This window comes from Trichosurus vulpecula, chromosome 5 (assembly GCF_011100635.1).
Source record: "Trichosurus vulpecula isolate mTriVul1 chromosome 5, mTriVul1.pri, whole genome shotgun sequence".
NCBI classification, from domain to species: domain Eukaryota; kingdom Metazoa; phylum Chordata; class Mammalia; order Diprotodontia; family Phalangeridae; genus Trichosurus; species Trichosurus vulpecula.
In genome coordinates, this window is record NC_050577.1 from 211,649,929 (window position 1) to 211,666,026 (window position 16,098).

A 16,098-nucleotide genomic window follows, 5' to 3' on the forward strand; every position below is an offset into this window, starting at 1 on the left:
ATAGAACATCCTTTAATAACAATTTTCCTATTTAACCATACCAAGTACCAGCAGGTATACTTAAGAAGATAACTATTATGAAAATCTGGTCAATCTAATAGTTCATTAAATTGATCTAACTTGTATGTATATATGTGAATACACACACACACACACACACACACACACACACAAACACACATATACAACTGTTTTATAATTCTCAAATAATACATATCTAGGCAGCTTGAACTATGTTATAAAATTTTTAATTCAGTACATGCCAATAGTAGTGAAATCAAATTTTAAGTGTTGGAATTCACGAAAAGTGAAAAAGATTACCAATAACACTGCATAATGAATGCTCTACCACATTTTCATGGCACTTTTAACTTTGGATATCACAATGTTAATTCTGGAAATGTGGTCTTTAGTGTAGATTGCAACAAAATTCTTAATCCTAATGCACTTATATTTTATGTAAAACATGTTATAGGCTGAGCATAAATGTTTGTCATGAAAATGTGGCATGTCTTGGCCAAAATATCTGTATTTGCATGTTACAGAGAAGTGACTAAAGAAATCAGGAAAAAAATAAACTTTAATGAGACTCTCCATTTAATGATGAGGCTTCTCCTCTGGGTGAAGATGACCTGGACATTCCTCTCTCTGTATTATCAGAGCTAGAACCACTCTGACTATGATGATCTGCAGAAGCAGCACTAGATGCAGGTGGTGACTTAGTTTTCTCCTTAAAGTCTGTAATAATGACTGTCAGATCTCCAACGGTCACTTCCAAATGCTGAGCGCTACTCCGATCCACATTTTTCAATCGTGGCCTAAATGAAATTTATAACATTTAAAACTAGTTTTCCCCTCTAACATAATTTCTGTGAAACTTATGTGCAAAATTTACATGAAAAAATACATCTGTGTCAAAAGCAAGGTATCTAGTGTAACAAGCATGCCACCAATACACTGATGTTAAAAAAAATATGGCAATGTTTACTACTCAGGATTAGAGCCACAACAGAATAGTTCCAACCATAAGTCTTATTTAAATCAATCCTGAAACATTTAACATAATGGTACAACAATCACGTAAAAGGCCACAGTCTGAACCAGTGTCATAAATACGTGCTAACGTATAATTTATGCCAAAATATTGTAGAGAATTCAGCAATAATATGTCCCATTATCACTATCTACACTTTTTCATTGAAGTTTTATGAAATTGAAGATGAAAATTTATGGTTGGAACAGTCTAGAATGCTTATACCAAAGAGTGTGCTAATATACAGGCTGAGTATTCAGTCATTAAGAAAATAAATTCTAATTCGTGGCTAATTCACATTGTATTGTTACATATGTGAAGAATTCCATTTTTAATTTCTATGATTTAACTTCTAGGACCTTTAGAAACCAGTAAAAACTTTAAAAGCTATTTTTATGCATATAACTGAATACATATTCAATCTTAAAAAAAGAAAGAAAAAATATACAGATTTTCCAAATGTTACAAAAATATGTTTCAGATTTACCTGGTTTTCTTATGACTGTTCTTTTTGCTAGTTGTTTCTTTTTCACTTTTTTCCTTTTCTAATTTATCTTTTTTCTCTTTCTTTGATTGTGGGGGGGGCACAAATTGCTGGGTAACTTGCTGTGCAACCAACTGGGAGACAGGTCGAGGTTTCCTGTGTACATTTTAAAAAATAATTTTATTGTATTTCAAGAAAATGTTCTTACAGGATATTATGTAAGAGAAGTACAGACTATGACTTCCAAATTATTTACAAGTTAAAGCCAGATTGTAAAATTTAAGGAGAAAATAAACTACTTTGCTTTTTCTGTTAGCATTTGGGAAAAACTAGGCCAATTTATGATATAATATAATTAAAGCATTCCGAGCAATAGGAGACAACTTAATTATTAGATTTATTATTATGTGAAATAAAGAAGGCCATCAAACCAAGTGTTTATGGTGTGTGCAACATATATAATGAACACAAATCATTGAAGAATAAGTATGGATTACTGTGTGCTGACACTATGTAATCTACACTTACAATCAGATTTATATAAATTCAAATATTTACTAAGTGCCTGATACATCCAAAGTATTGAAAACAGATGGTTCACTGTTCTTTTCCTGAACACATGTAAAGACAAGATTCTTTAATTATCCTGAGGGTCAAAATATCTTATTTCTAACCAAAATCTATCCATCTTTATTTGAAAATCTATTTTCCCTTATAAGGCAAAGAGAAAAACTTCAGAATCTTTCCCCTAAACTAGGGAAAAGGCTATCCTTTCTAGCATGAAGTCAATAATTCTAGTTCCTCTATTTTTTCTTCATAATGGACTTATTTTTTCATCACTTTACAGCTCTACTCTGGACTCTCAATTTTTTGACAACCTTTTGAGTGTACATGGACTTTTGTAACAAGGGAGGTTCAATTGAAAAGGTAAAGACAAACAGCATTAATAGAACTCACTTTGAAAACTTAAAAAAAAAGTAGTGACCGAAACTATACATCATTTTATAGTAAGGGTCTAAAAATTACGCAATACAGTGAAAATTATCTCAGCCTTTGCATTCCTTTTACTGATTTTCAGTATCATACTGGCTTTCTTCACAATAACATCATAGAGCTTTTAAAAAAAAAAAAAGCCTTTTTTTAAACCCCAAAATGCAAAGGTAAAATACTATCCCTTTTTTCAGAAAAAGAAACTCAGGCTGCAAGCAGGTAAATGACTTGCCCAAGGTCTCACAGTGTCAAATTTAATTAATTGTCGTAAACATTTCATTTAACAAACATTTCAGTGTAACTATTATGTGAAAGATACTTTCATAAGTACTACATATACATTATTATTATAAAGCTGGAGGGCAAGTAGGAGCCAGATTATGAAAGGCTTTAAATGTCAAGCAATAGACTTTATATTTTATCATAAAGGCAATAAGGAGCCATTAAAGATTTTTGATCAAGGGAAGAAATATGGCCAGATCTCTGACTTGGGAAGAAGATTTATGCAAGTGTGGAGGTTGGGTTTGAGAGAAGGAGAGACAAACTTATCAGGACACTATTGGAACACTTCAATTGAGAAGTGATAAGGGATCTAATTAATCTAGGATAGTCACAACATGTGGAAAAAGTGGGTCAGATGCAAGAAAACTAGGTAGATAAAATTGACAAGATTTAAAGCCTAGATTCAAACCTAAGTCACCTATTTCTCCTTCTAGCACTTTCCCCACTAATCCATGCTGATTTTTTTTCGCTATTAGCATATCTTTTTCTAACTAGATTGTTAGATCCTCCTAATAGGACAAGGATTATGATTTGGTCCCATTTAATACTACAGAGGTCAGTATAGGGATGGGTACAAGTAGAATTTTTAATGTTTAACTGAAGAGATTACAAGGGATAATGCAACAAACATTTTAAAGAATCTATTGTGTGTGGGACTGAAAAGAATTAAGTATGAGCAAGACTTTGAAGGCCAGGTAAATGGGTCTGAACTTTATTCAGTAAGCAATAGGAAGACAATGAAGGTTTGAGGAGAGGACTGATGGTAGTGGACCCCCTTGGTTTGCAGTACCTGTTCTTTACAGAGTAGGTCTCACAAATAAAGCTAACTCAGGTTCAAAGTACTCAATGGATCTACACCCACCAATACGTGTATCTTTACAGCCAAAGTACGTATCAACAGTCAAATGAACAGTCAATGTATACATAACTAGCTCAAAGCAAAGACATTCAATGTAAAAGCATGAAAAAGTAGTAAAAACATATTATATACCTGGCCAAGAATATCAGTGGAAGGACAGATGGTAATAAGCATTTACTAAGTGCAAGGCATTGTGCTAAGTGCTGGGAATACAAAGAACGGCAAAACACGAGCCCTTGCTTTCAACAAGCTCACAGACTAACAGAAGCAACAACATACAAACAACTATATACAAGCATATTAAATGCAGGATAAATAGGAAATAATGGAGAGAAAGCACTAGAATTAAAAGGGATTAGAAAGGTTTCCCATAGAAGATGAGATTTTAGCTGGGACTTGAAGGAAGCCAGGGAAGCCAGGATGCAGAGATGAGGAGGGAGAACATTCCAGGAACAGGGAACAGGCAGTGAAAATGCCCAGAGAAGTAGAAGATGGAGCATTACATGTGACCAACAGCAAGAGGGCCAGTGTAATTGAATTGAAAAGTGTGTTGGGGAGTAAAGTATAAGAAGTAAAATATAAGAAGACTGTAAAGATATTGAGGGAAGGGGTATAAGTTAAAAGGGCTTTCAATGACAGAGAAGATTTTGTATTTAATCCTAAAGGTAATCCAATGGGGGGAGGGGTCAGGGGTCAGTAAAATAGTAAACTTGTGCTTTAAGAAGATCACTTTGATAGGTGAGTGGAAGATAAACTGGTATGTGGGGCACTTGTGGTGGCAAGGAGACCAACCATTAGCCTACTGCAATGGTTCAAGAGTAAGACAATGAGGGCCTGCCCCAGGGTGGTAGCAGTATCAAAAGGTGGTATATATGAAAGATGTTAAGAAGATAAAAAAAAAAATCGACAGGCCTTAGAAACAGATTAGATACAGGGAAAGGAAATGAGAGAGTGAGGGATCAAGGATGACACTTAGGTTGTGACCTTGGAGGAACTAAGAGGATGGCAGTGCTCTTGAAAGTAATAGGAAAGGAAGAGAGGAGGGTTGGGGAGACAAGATAAGTTCAGTTTGAGATATGTTGAGTTTAAGGTGTTTAAAGGAAATACAGTTTGAGATGTTTAATATTAGACACTCGGAGACGGGAGACTAGAGGTCAGCAGAGAGGTTAGAGTCGGATAAGCATATGTGAAAATCATCAGCAAGAGGTGATAATTGAATCTAGGTGAGCTGATGAGGTCACCAAATTGGGACAGATATGCTCTATGGGAAAACCATGGTTAGTGAGCATAACTTAGATGGAGATCCAGGAAAGGAGGGTTCAAACAGGCAGGAGAACCAGGAGAGAGCAATACCACAAAAATCTAGAGAGAAGAAAGGTTGATCCATAGCATCAAAAGCTGTAGAGAAGGATGAGGATTGAGAAAAGATAATTTTGAGATCGAGTAATTAAAAGATCATTAGTAACTTTGGAGAGAGCAGAATTGAATCAGAAGCCAGACTGTGGAAAATTAAGAAGAAAATGAAAGGAAAGGAAGTGGAAATACCTATTGCAGACAGCTTTCTCAAGGAGTTTAGCTACAAAAGGGAGGAAAGATGGAGGGCAATAAGTAGCAGGGTGGATGGATCAAGTGAGGGTTTTTTGAGGACAGAGACACAAGCATGTTTGTAGGCAGTAGGAAAGCAGCTAGTAGACAGGGAGAGACTGAAGATTAGTAAAAGAGTAAAGTTGCTAATGTTTTCTGGTAGTGTTACTAAGCTGCTGGTGTCAGGCCTGCTCTTTGCTGATCTGCTCTTAATGCTGCTACACTCAATGTGTACTTTCCGCTAGTCACAGCTAGGCATGGCCCCATTAAACCATAAAAAGCTACTATGGTGCCAGGGAAGTTTAAGATACAACCTCAGAAAATAACAATGACATGAAAATGTCTACAAAAAACGCTTTGAAGAAAAAAAATGCAGATTGGACAAAGCCAAACAAAAATTCCTAGAAGAACTTCTAGAAAGAGATTTTTTTTAAAAGTAAAAAAATGATTTTAAAAATCAAATAAGAGCAACAGAGGAAAAGTTGAGAAAAGAAATGAGCAAGAAAATTATGAAAAGAAAATAAACAGCTTTGGTAAAAGACACAGATACACACAGGAGGAAAAAACACCTTAAAAAACATAATTCACCAAATGGTAAAAGAGTTACAAAACTTCACTGAAGAAAATAATTCCTTTTTTTTTTTTTGGAGGGGGAAAGGCAGGGCAATTGAGGTTAAGTGACTTGCCCAAGGTCACACAGCTAGTGCATCAAGTGTCTGAAGCTGGATTTGAACTCAGGTCCTCCTGACTCCAGGCCTGGTGCTCTACTCACTGTACCACCTAGCTGCCCCAGAAAATAATTCCTTAAAAAAAATTAGAACTGCTTAAGTAGAAGCTAATGATTTCGTAAGACATTAAGGAACAATAAAACAAAGTTAAAAGGATGAAAAAAATAGAAGAAAATTCTGAAGTATCTCATCAGAAAAAAAATTGACCGGAAAAAGTGGAGCAAAGGGAGATAATTTAAGAATTACTGGACTACCTAAAAGCCCTGATCAAAAAAAAAAAAAATAAAAAAAAGGCCCAGACATCATATTTATATTTTTAATTGGTAAATATTTTTATTGATTTATTTTTAAGCTTAAATATACAATAAGAAAAGAGAAAGAAACATTTTACAAACACAAATACTAAAAAAAAACTACAATATTAGAAAAGAAAAGAAAGCACTGCTATGTACACAGTAGGACATAAAAGAGGATTTGAAATACACAGCAATAAATTTCCATTTCAAGAAAGCCTATATAATAAACACTCCACATTGTGTTCAGAGCTGTCCATCTTTTCTTTGCTTTCTTGTGAGTTTTCTTTTGTTCTCTGCTGTGCACTTTTTACTTCGTTCTTTTTCTTCCCTCTTTCTCTACCCCCCCCCGCCCCCGCCCCGACAAGGCCACAATTAAGCAGGGATACACATACATACATATACATTAACAATACAAATACACACATATATATATACAAACATGCACATATACATACATATACTTACATATATGTAGATATCTATAATCATACTCGTGTATAGACATATATTCAATGCATCTACGTAAGACTGTACTATACTTTTTCATCCTCTGTTTCTCTGACGGTAGTTAACATCTTCCTTCATAATTCCAAGTCTTTCCATATTTTTCTAAGTCCACAATTCATCATTTTCTACACCACAACAATATTCCATTGTCTAGTTAATTTAGTCTAAAACAATATTGAATGATATGGATGATTAGTTCTCTTGATTAGATCTATTTTAGCTTTAACTTAGTCTGAGATCATGAGACCCCTGCTGTTTTTCCCTAATGAATTCTACTCCTGATTTTCATTTTGTTTGTGTGTATGTTTTTTCCTATACCTCCTGACTCCTCTACTTTACTTTCTGCCTGCTGCCTTGCCCTCTCAATACTTCACCTACTCCCTGCTCCAAAGATCCCTCCCTTGTCCTCTCCCTCCAACCCTTTCCCCTTATCCTTGTTTCTATCTGAATTTAGAAGACTTTTATAGCATTCCAAATATATGTTATTCCTTCTTTATCTCATTCCCGTTAATCTAGACGCTTTTCAATATGCCCCCTTTATTCTATTCCTTCACCTTCTTATTTCTTTATAAATTTAGAAGACTTTTATTCCCTTCCAAATGTAGATATTGTTCTCTCTTTAACCCAGATCTGATGTGAGTAGGGTTCCCTCTAAAAATCCCTCCTTTATCCTCTCCCTGCTTCATAGCCTCTTATTCTTTTATTTCTTTAGGAATTTAGAAGACTTTTATACCCTTCTAGATGTATAGCTATGTTCCCCCTCTTTTACCCATTCCCGATGAGAGTTCCGGAACTACCAGCCCTCCTCCCCCATCTTATTTCTCTGTGTCAGTTTTTCCTCTCACAACACATTTATAGAGGATAATTACTCTTTTTTACCTTTTACTAAATGGCTTAATTTTTAGGAACACATCATACTCAGGTCTGCCCCAATATTTATTTTGAACTACCCTATAACTAATTACAATCTTAGACATATGTATTTATATTTCCTCATATAAAAAGTAAACAGTCTGTCCTGATTGAGTCCCTTGTAATTAGTCTTTGATGCAGACCTTTTATTTCTCTTGGATCTTGTATGTCAAATTTTCCATTAAGTTCAGGTTTTTTTGCAACAAAATCCTGAAAGTCTGGCAATTCATTGAATATCCTTTTTTTTCATTCAGGATTATGCTTACCTTTGCTGGGTATAATATTTTTGGCTATAACCTGAGTCCTTTTGTTCTTTGATATATAATGGTCCAAAACCTGCGGGTCTTTTGGTTTCATCGCTACTAGGTCTCCTGTGATTGTAATTGTGGTTCCATCATATTTTAATTTTTTTCTTGTTGCTCATAATATTATCTCTTTGCAGTGGAGGTTTTGGAACTTGGGCTTGATATTCCTATAAGTTTTTCTAGTGAGATCTCTTTCAGGCAGGGATTGGTGGATTTTTTCTATTTCTATTTTCCCTTCTTGTTCTTATGCTTCAGAACAATTTTCTTTAATTATTTCTTATATTATTGTATCAAGATTCCTTTTTTGATTGTAGCTTTCAAACAAGCCAACTATTTTTATGTTTTCTCTTCTTGGTCTGTTCTCTAGTTCAGTTGTTTTCTTATGAGATGCTTCACATTCTCTTCTATCTTTTATATTTTATTCTTTCTTGGTCTCTTATAATTCCACTGCCTTCCTCTTGCTCAGCTCTAATTTTTAAGGAGTAGCTTTCTTCCTTAAGATTCTGGATATTCTTTTCCAGTTGGTTGACTTTCTTTTCATAATTTTCCTGTTTACCTTGGATTGTTCTTTTTTTTAAAAAAAATTTTTTTTCTCAATTTCTCTCATTTGATTTTTAATTCTTTTTAAAGTTCTTCTATGAATTTTTTTGGGCAAGTGACCATAATTTAGCATTACTCTTTGGGGTAGGAGAGGCTTTTTCCTCAATCTCTCTCATTTGATTTTTAAATCCTCTTTAAAATTCTTCTCTGAATTCTTTTTTGGGTAGGTGACCATTTAGCATTACTCTTTGGGGTAGGAGAGGCTTTTTTCCTTCAGTATCTTCCTCTGAAGATGAGCCCCAGTGTTTTCTATTCTCATAGTAACTTTGTACAGCTGGGTTCTTTCTCCTTTGCCTGTTTATTTTTTTTATTTGTAGTAGCTTATTATAATCACCTCTGGTCCTGGGGTATGGAAGGTGGTGCCTCTGGCTTCAGATCCTCCTTCAATTGTCCCCTCTGGCCTGGAACAGAAACCAAGAACTCTGCACTCCTGTAAGCGCCCACAGCCAGTAGCATCCCCATTCCACTACTTCTGCACTCACTGAGTGTATGCTTCTGCTTTCTCACTCAGGGCCCTATCTCATTAGCACAGCAAAGGTTTCCTCAATCTTCCCTGTTCAGATTCCCAACTCCCCACACTGTCCAGGGGGTAAAAATTCCTGTGGCTGGGGCCAACGCTACCTCCCAATCCAGCTAGTCCTAGGATTCACCACTTGCGGTTTCAGTGGAACTAGCCTATAAACTAGGGCAGATTACACTTCACAGGGACCAAACCTCAGACCTGGGATTTTTCTTCATATCTTTTCTGGATGTTGCAGGAATACTACTGTTCTACCCCAAATCTTGTATATTTTTAACTGCCCTACATTCACCCTGAGGTGTTATTTTGTCTTATATTGGGGGGGGGGGAGGAATCTGGAGTACTTGGAATTTTCTGACCTCCTCCACCATCTTCCAAGAATCTTCGCCCAGACATCACATTTCAAGAAATTATAAAAAAAAATGCCCAAATATCTTAGAGCCAATGGTTGAAGTAGAAATTAAAAGAAATCAACTGGTCACATCCAGAAAGAGATTCCGAAATGAAAACTCTCAGGAATATTATAGCCAGATTCCAGAGCTCCCAAGTCAAGGAGAAAATGCTGCAAGTGGTCAGAAAAAATTCAAATACTGTAGAGCCACAGTCAAGATTTAGCAGCTAAAAGAGCGGAGAACTTGAAATAAGATATTCCAAAAGACAAAAGCTAGTTGTAACACTAGCTTTACTAGTTATAATACTAGCTTTACAACCAAAAATAACCTATTCAGGAAAACTAAGTATAATCCTACAGGGGTAAAACTGACATTTAATGCTTCCTCACCTCTGCATCTTTGTTATCCAGACTTCCTTCAAGACCCAGCTTAAATCCTGGCTTCTTCAAGAGGCCTTTCCTAGTCTACCTAGGCACTTACCTTCCTTTCCTATATTACTTTCTATCCACTTAGTATGTATTCTATCTGTTCCTAATTATTTACATGTTGCCTCTCTCACTGGATTAGGAGCTCCCTAAGGACAGAGACCATGTTTTTGCCTTTATTTGTATGCCTAGTGCTTAGCATAATGCCTGACATATAGTAAGTACTTAATACATACTTAATGATTGACTAAAATTAGTCACATTCATTTATTTAAAGGCAAGAAAGCATAATCATTTTCAAAATCTAAAGTACTGGCTATGATAAACAATTCAAGTCCATAAATTTCTCCTGGGTTAGCCTTTATTTTTAAAAGTAAGAAATATAAAATCAAGAAAATAGATAAACCATTGGTTAATTTGATTTTAAAAAAGAAAAAGGAAAACTAAATTACCAGCATGAAAAATGAAAAGGGTGAATTCATCAGCAATGATGAGGAAATTAATTATTAGGCGCTATTTTGCCCAATTATATGCCAATTTCGACAATCTAATTGAAATGGATGAATATTTACAAAAATATAAACTGCCCATATTAAGAGGAAATGGAGTAATTAAATAACTCTCTTTTGGAAAAAGAAATTGAACAAGCTATCAATGAGCTCCCTAAGAATAAATCCCTAGAAGGATTCAAAAGTGATCTCTACCAAACATTTAAATTACAATTAATTCCAATACTATAAAAATTATTTGGAAAAACAGGCAAAGAAAGAGTCCCACACAAGTTCTTTTTATGATTAAAATAAGGTACTGATACCTAAACCAGAAAGAAAAGAAACAGAAAAAGAAAATTATACACCCATTTCCCTAATGAATATTGATGCAAAAATTATCAAATACTAGCAAGGAGATTACAGCAATATTAACACAAAGATCACACACTGTTACCAGGTGAGATTTATACCAAGAATGTAAAGCTGGTTCAATATTAGGAAAACTATTAGCATAATTGCCTATATCTGCCAAGATAAACCCACGAATTATAGGAACACAATTACAAAATACTTTTTACACAGATGAAGTCAGATCTAAACAAACAAAACCAACAAAAATTATATGATTATCTCATTAGATGCAAAAAAAGCTTTTGACAAAATACAATAGTCATTCCTATTAAAAACACTAGAAAGCATAGGATTAAATGGAGCTTTCCTTAAAATAAGTAGTATCTATCTAGCAAGCATTATCGGAAACAGGGATAAGAGAGAAGCCTTGCCAATAAGATCAGGATGAAGCAAGGATACCTATTATCACCACTATTATTCAGTATTATGCTGGAAATGCTAGCTATAGCAGTAAGAGAAGAAAAAGAATTAGAATAGGCAGTGAGGAAACAAAACTATCATTCTTTGCAGATGATATGATGGTATACTTAGAGAATCCCAGAGAATAAGCTAAAAAAACCTACTTAAAATAATGAACAACTTTAACAAAGTTGCAGGTTATAAAATAAACCCACATAAATCATCAGCATTTCTATATATTGCTAACAAAGCTCAACAACAAGAGATAGAGAAATTATATTTAAAATAACTCTAGAGAATATAAAACACTTGGGGGTCTTTCTGCCAAGAGAAACCCAGGACCTATGGGAACACAATAACAAAATACTTTTCCACACAAGGTCAATTTCAAACAACTGGAGAAGTATTGATTTCTCATTAATGCTCTACCAATCAAACTTCCAAAAAATTACTTCGAAGAACTAGAAAAATAACAAAATCCATCCAGAAAAAGAAAAGATCAAGAATATTAAGGTAATCAATGGGAAAAACATGTGAAGGAAGGTGGCCTAGCAATACTAGATTTCAAATTGTATTACAAAACAACCTGGTACTAGCTAGGAAACAGAGTGGTAGAGCACTGGAATAGATTAGGTGCACAGTAGTAAATGACCATACTAATCTAATGTTTGATAAATGCAAAGATACAAGCTTTTGGGACAATAACTCATTATTTGGCTGGGAAAGTAAAGCAGAAACCAGGTATATACCAACACAGATATACACCAACACCTCACATCATATATCAATATATGGTTTAGACATAAAGGGTGGTTGCCATAAGGAAAATAGGGGAGCATGGAATAACTTACCTGTCAGATCTATGGATAAGGGAAGAATTTATGACAAAATAAGAGACAGAATTACACAAAGTAAAAAGGATCATTTTGATTACATTAAATTAAAGAGGGTTTGCACAAACAGCAGCTAAGATTAGAAGGAAAGTGGGAAACTGGGGGCAAAGTTTACAGCAAGATTCTCTGATAAAGGTCTCATTTCTCAAATATATACAGAACTGAATCAAATCTATAAGAATATCAGTTATTCCCCAATTGATGTGGTCAAAGGATATGAACAGGTAGTTTTCAGAAGAAGAAATCAAAGATATAGCCATATGAAAAAGTGCTGTAAATCACTATTGATCAGACAAATACAAATTAAAACAACTCTGACCTAACAGATTGGCTAGTATGACAAAAAAGGAAAATGACAACTACTGGAGGGGATGTGGAATAATTGGGACAGTAATACACTGTTGGTGGAACTGATCCAGCTACTTTGGAGAGCAATTTGGAACTATGCCCAAAGGGCTATAAAACTGTAGATACTCTTTGACCTAGTAATGGCACTAATAGGTCTGTGTCCCAAAGAGATTAAGGGGGAAAAAAAAAAGGAAAAGGACCTATCTACACAAAAATATTTGTAGCAGCTCTTTTTGTGATGACAAAGAATTGGTAATGGAGGGGATGTCCATCAACTGGGGAATGGCTCACCAAGTTGTAGTATATGATTGTGATGCAATACTATTGTGCTATAAGAAATGACAGACAGCTAAGGGCATAATAGATAGAATGCTGGGCCTGAAGTCAGGAAGACTCATCTTCCTGAGTTCAAAGCCAGTCTCAGACAATTACTAGTTGTGTGACCCTGGGCAAGTCACTTAAATCTGTTTGCCTCAGTTTCCTCACCTGTAAAATGAGCTGGAGTTTAAAAAAAATGTTTTTACATGCAACTGGGAAATAAGATGTACAGGCAATGGGGTATAAAAATCTACCTCACCCTACAAGAAAGTAAGGGGAAATGGGATGGGGGGAAGGGGGGGAATAGAAGGGAGGGCAGACTGGGGAAAGGGGCACTCAGAATATATAACATCTTGGGGTGGGGGGAGGGTAGAAATGGGGAGAAAATTTGTAACTCAAAATCTTGTGGAGATCAATGTTGAAAACTAAAAATATTAAATAAAAGCACTACGCTAAAAGAAAAAAAATGTTACCAAGAAAAAAAAATGAGCTGGAGAAGAAAATGACAAACCACAATATTTTTCCCAAGAAAACCCTAAATGGGGCTATGCCTGCAAAAAGACTAAACATGAGAAATGATGAACAAGATGCTTTCAGAAAAACCAGGGAAGACTTAGATGAACTGATGCAAAGTGAAGTGAGAGGAACCAGGAGAATATTGTACACAGTAAAAGAAATATTGTACAATGATCAACTGCGCATGACTTATTCTCAGCAATATAATGATCCAAGAAATTTCCAAAAGCCTTAACATGAAAAATGTTCTCTCTTTTCCCAGTAAAAAAGGATGCAAAGTGCTCACCTATAGAGGTATGGAGACAGGGGGAAGGGGGTATAGGAAAACTGAGGTTTGGAATAGCCTATCAAGAGTTTGATAATTGGGGAAAACTAAAAGGATTGCTGTGATCTAGTGAGGGCCTAGTTGAACCTAAATAATAAATCTGTTATGAACTCAGTTTATACAGTTGCATGACATTCTCTGGGAGCTTTCAGTATTGCATGAATAGAAACTGAGAAGGCAGGTGGTAGAGGTAACAAGTATAGATCATAAAAAGGACCACAGCTTTAGAGCTTGAAGAAACTTTAAAGGTCACTGGATCCAACCTCCTTATTTTACAGATGAGGAAACTTAGGCACTGAGAAGTTAAGTGACTTGCCCAGAGTCTAGCTCCAGCTAGTAAGTGTCAGAGGCTGGCCCCAGGTCTTCCTGATCCTAAGTCCAGCCAAGTCCATGACACCACACTGGTAAATATGGTTTGATAAAGTATGTCTAGTACAGGACAAAGTGGAAAGGGATTCAAAGGCAACTAAACAGGCCAACCATATGGTCAAGACTGAAAAGAAGAAAATGAGGCCAGGTGACAGTGATGGATTAGGAAAACAAGGAGGAATGAGGGGACTGAAGGTCACAGTAGGGATAAATAATAGGCTTATGAGGAGTAAGTCAGTCAATTAACATTTATTAAATGCCTACTAATTACTAAGCACTGTTCTAAATTCTGGAAAGTCAGTTGAAACTGAAGAATATCAGAGAAATTTTAGAGTTTGTGGTCACAAACGTAGAAGTTATAAGTAATAGTCAGATGAAAGGTATGATCATCCCTGTGCATGTCCGAGATAGAATTAGGAGGCTGAAAAACAATGAGGTAAAGGTATTTAAGGGGGATCTGGCATGTATACCAAAATCCCCAAGTATAAGAAGTGAGTCAAGTACTGAACTTCTTGAGAAAAGAGGGAGACTGTCTGGGAGGCTGGAAGAAAACTGCCACAAAAGAGATGAATCAAATGATAATGATAGAGAAACCCCGAAGGGAAAAACAGACTGATGAATGATAGCAGAGCAAAGAAACAGCGTGGTCATGGGAATAAAGAGAAAGGATGTACCTATTTCTCTTTCTGGAATAGTATTTCAGTTTGCATGATAGAAGAATCAATTGGTAGTGAAGAGGATAGCCAGGTATGCAATATCTCCCTGGAGAAGAAGGTTGATATTTGTACAAGAAGATGGCAGGAGGGGGCGGGCCCAAGATGGTGGCTGGAAAACAGGGACCCACTTAAGCTCTCCCCCACATCCCTCCAAACACCGGTAAAAAATGGCTCTGAACAAATACTAGAGCTACAGAACCCACGAAATAACAGAGGGAAGTGGGTCTCCAGCCCTGGACCGCCTGGATGGTCGCTGGTAAAAGTCTATCACACCATGCTGGGAGCAGAGTGCAGCCCAGCATGGGCCGTACCAGGACAGACCAGGCGCTGAGGAGATAGGGCAGAGCAGGGCCATGAATCACTAAGCTGTGGCAGCTACCAGACTTCTCAACCCACAAATGCCAAAGACAACTTAGCATGTCAGTGGGAAAATTGCTGGATCAGGCAGAGAGAAGTGCACAGTTGGCCCTAGCCCCGGGGGTGGAGGTGATGCAGCACAGCAGCAGTGGCAGCAGGAAGCTCCTGAGGCTGCTTCCAGAGCTCTAGCTGCAGTTGCCTCTGGCCCCAGGCCCACCTGGTGGGAGGAATTAAGTGGTGGGTGAGAGCAGGAGTGCAGGGAGCACTTTGCTGGTGCAGAGGCAGGGTTCTCTTGCTTTGCCCTGCTTGGAACTGGGTCACAGTCTTGGTTGGCAGTTTTTGGGGAAGGAGGAGCACTGGTGTGGCAGAGTTTGCTGTGTAGAAATAGCTCTGAAAACAGCCAACGCAAGGCCCCTGAAGCTTGGGACAAAGCACCCATTATTCAGAAAGCAGTCATACCCAGACAAAAACCTCAAGGGTCAAGTAGTTGGCTGGGAACATAAGCAAGCAGTGAAAGACTCAGACTACTGAATCTTTTTGTGGCAACAAAGATGATCAAAACATACAGCCAGAAGAAGTCAACAAAGTCAAAAACAACATATCAAAAGCCTCCAAGAGAAATATGAATTGGTCTCAGGCCATGGAAGAGCTCAAAAAGGATTTGGAAAGGCAAGTAAAAAAGTAAAGGAAAAATTGGGAAGAGAAATGAGAGTGATGCAAGAAAATCATGAAAAACAGGTCAATGACTTGCTAAAGGAGACCCAAAAAATACTGAAGAAAATAACACCTTAAAAAAATAGACTAACCCAAATGGCAAAAGAGCTCCAAAAAGCCAATGAGGAGAAGAATGCCTTAAAAGGCAGAATTAGCAAAATGGAAAAGGAAGTCCCAAAGACCACTGAAGAAATAGTACCTTAAAAATTAGAATAGAGCAAGTGGAAGTTAGTGACTTTATGAGAAATCAAAAAATTATAAAACAGAACCAAAACAATGAAAAAATGGAAGGCAATGTGAACTATCTCACTGGAAAAACCACTG

The 16,098-nt window shown here is 36.4% G+C and overlaps 1 protein-coding gene across 2 annotated transcripts in view; it reads right to left on the bottom strand.

Annotated features, from left to right (window-relative positions):
• Positions 1-232: 232 nt before the first annotated feature.
• YAF2 (YY1 associated factor 2) overlaps positions 233-16,098 on the bottom strand; it is a 93,371-nt gene continuing 77,505 nt past the window's right edge. For both annotated transcript variants that reach the window (XM_036761875.1, XM_036761876.1), the window contains 2 exons: positions 1,521-1,673; positions 233-818 (listed from right to left, as the gene is read on the bottom strand). In XM_036761875.1, coding sequence (XP_036617770.1) covers positions 581-818; positions 1,521-1,673 — 391 coding nt within the window. In that variant the 3' untranslated portion in view covers positions 233-580. The remainder of the gene's footprint in view (positions 819-1,520; positions 1,674-16,098) is intronic.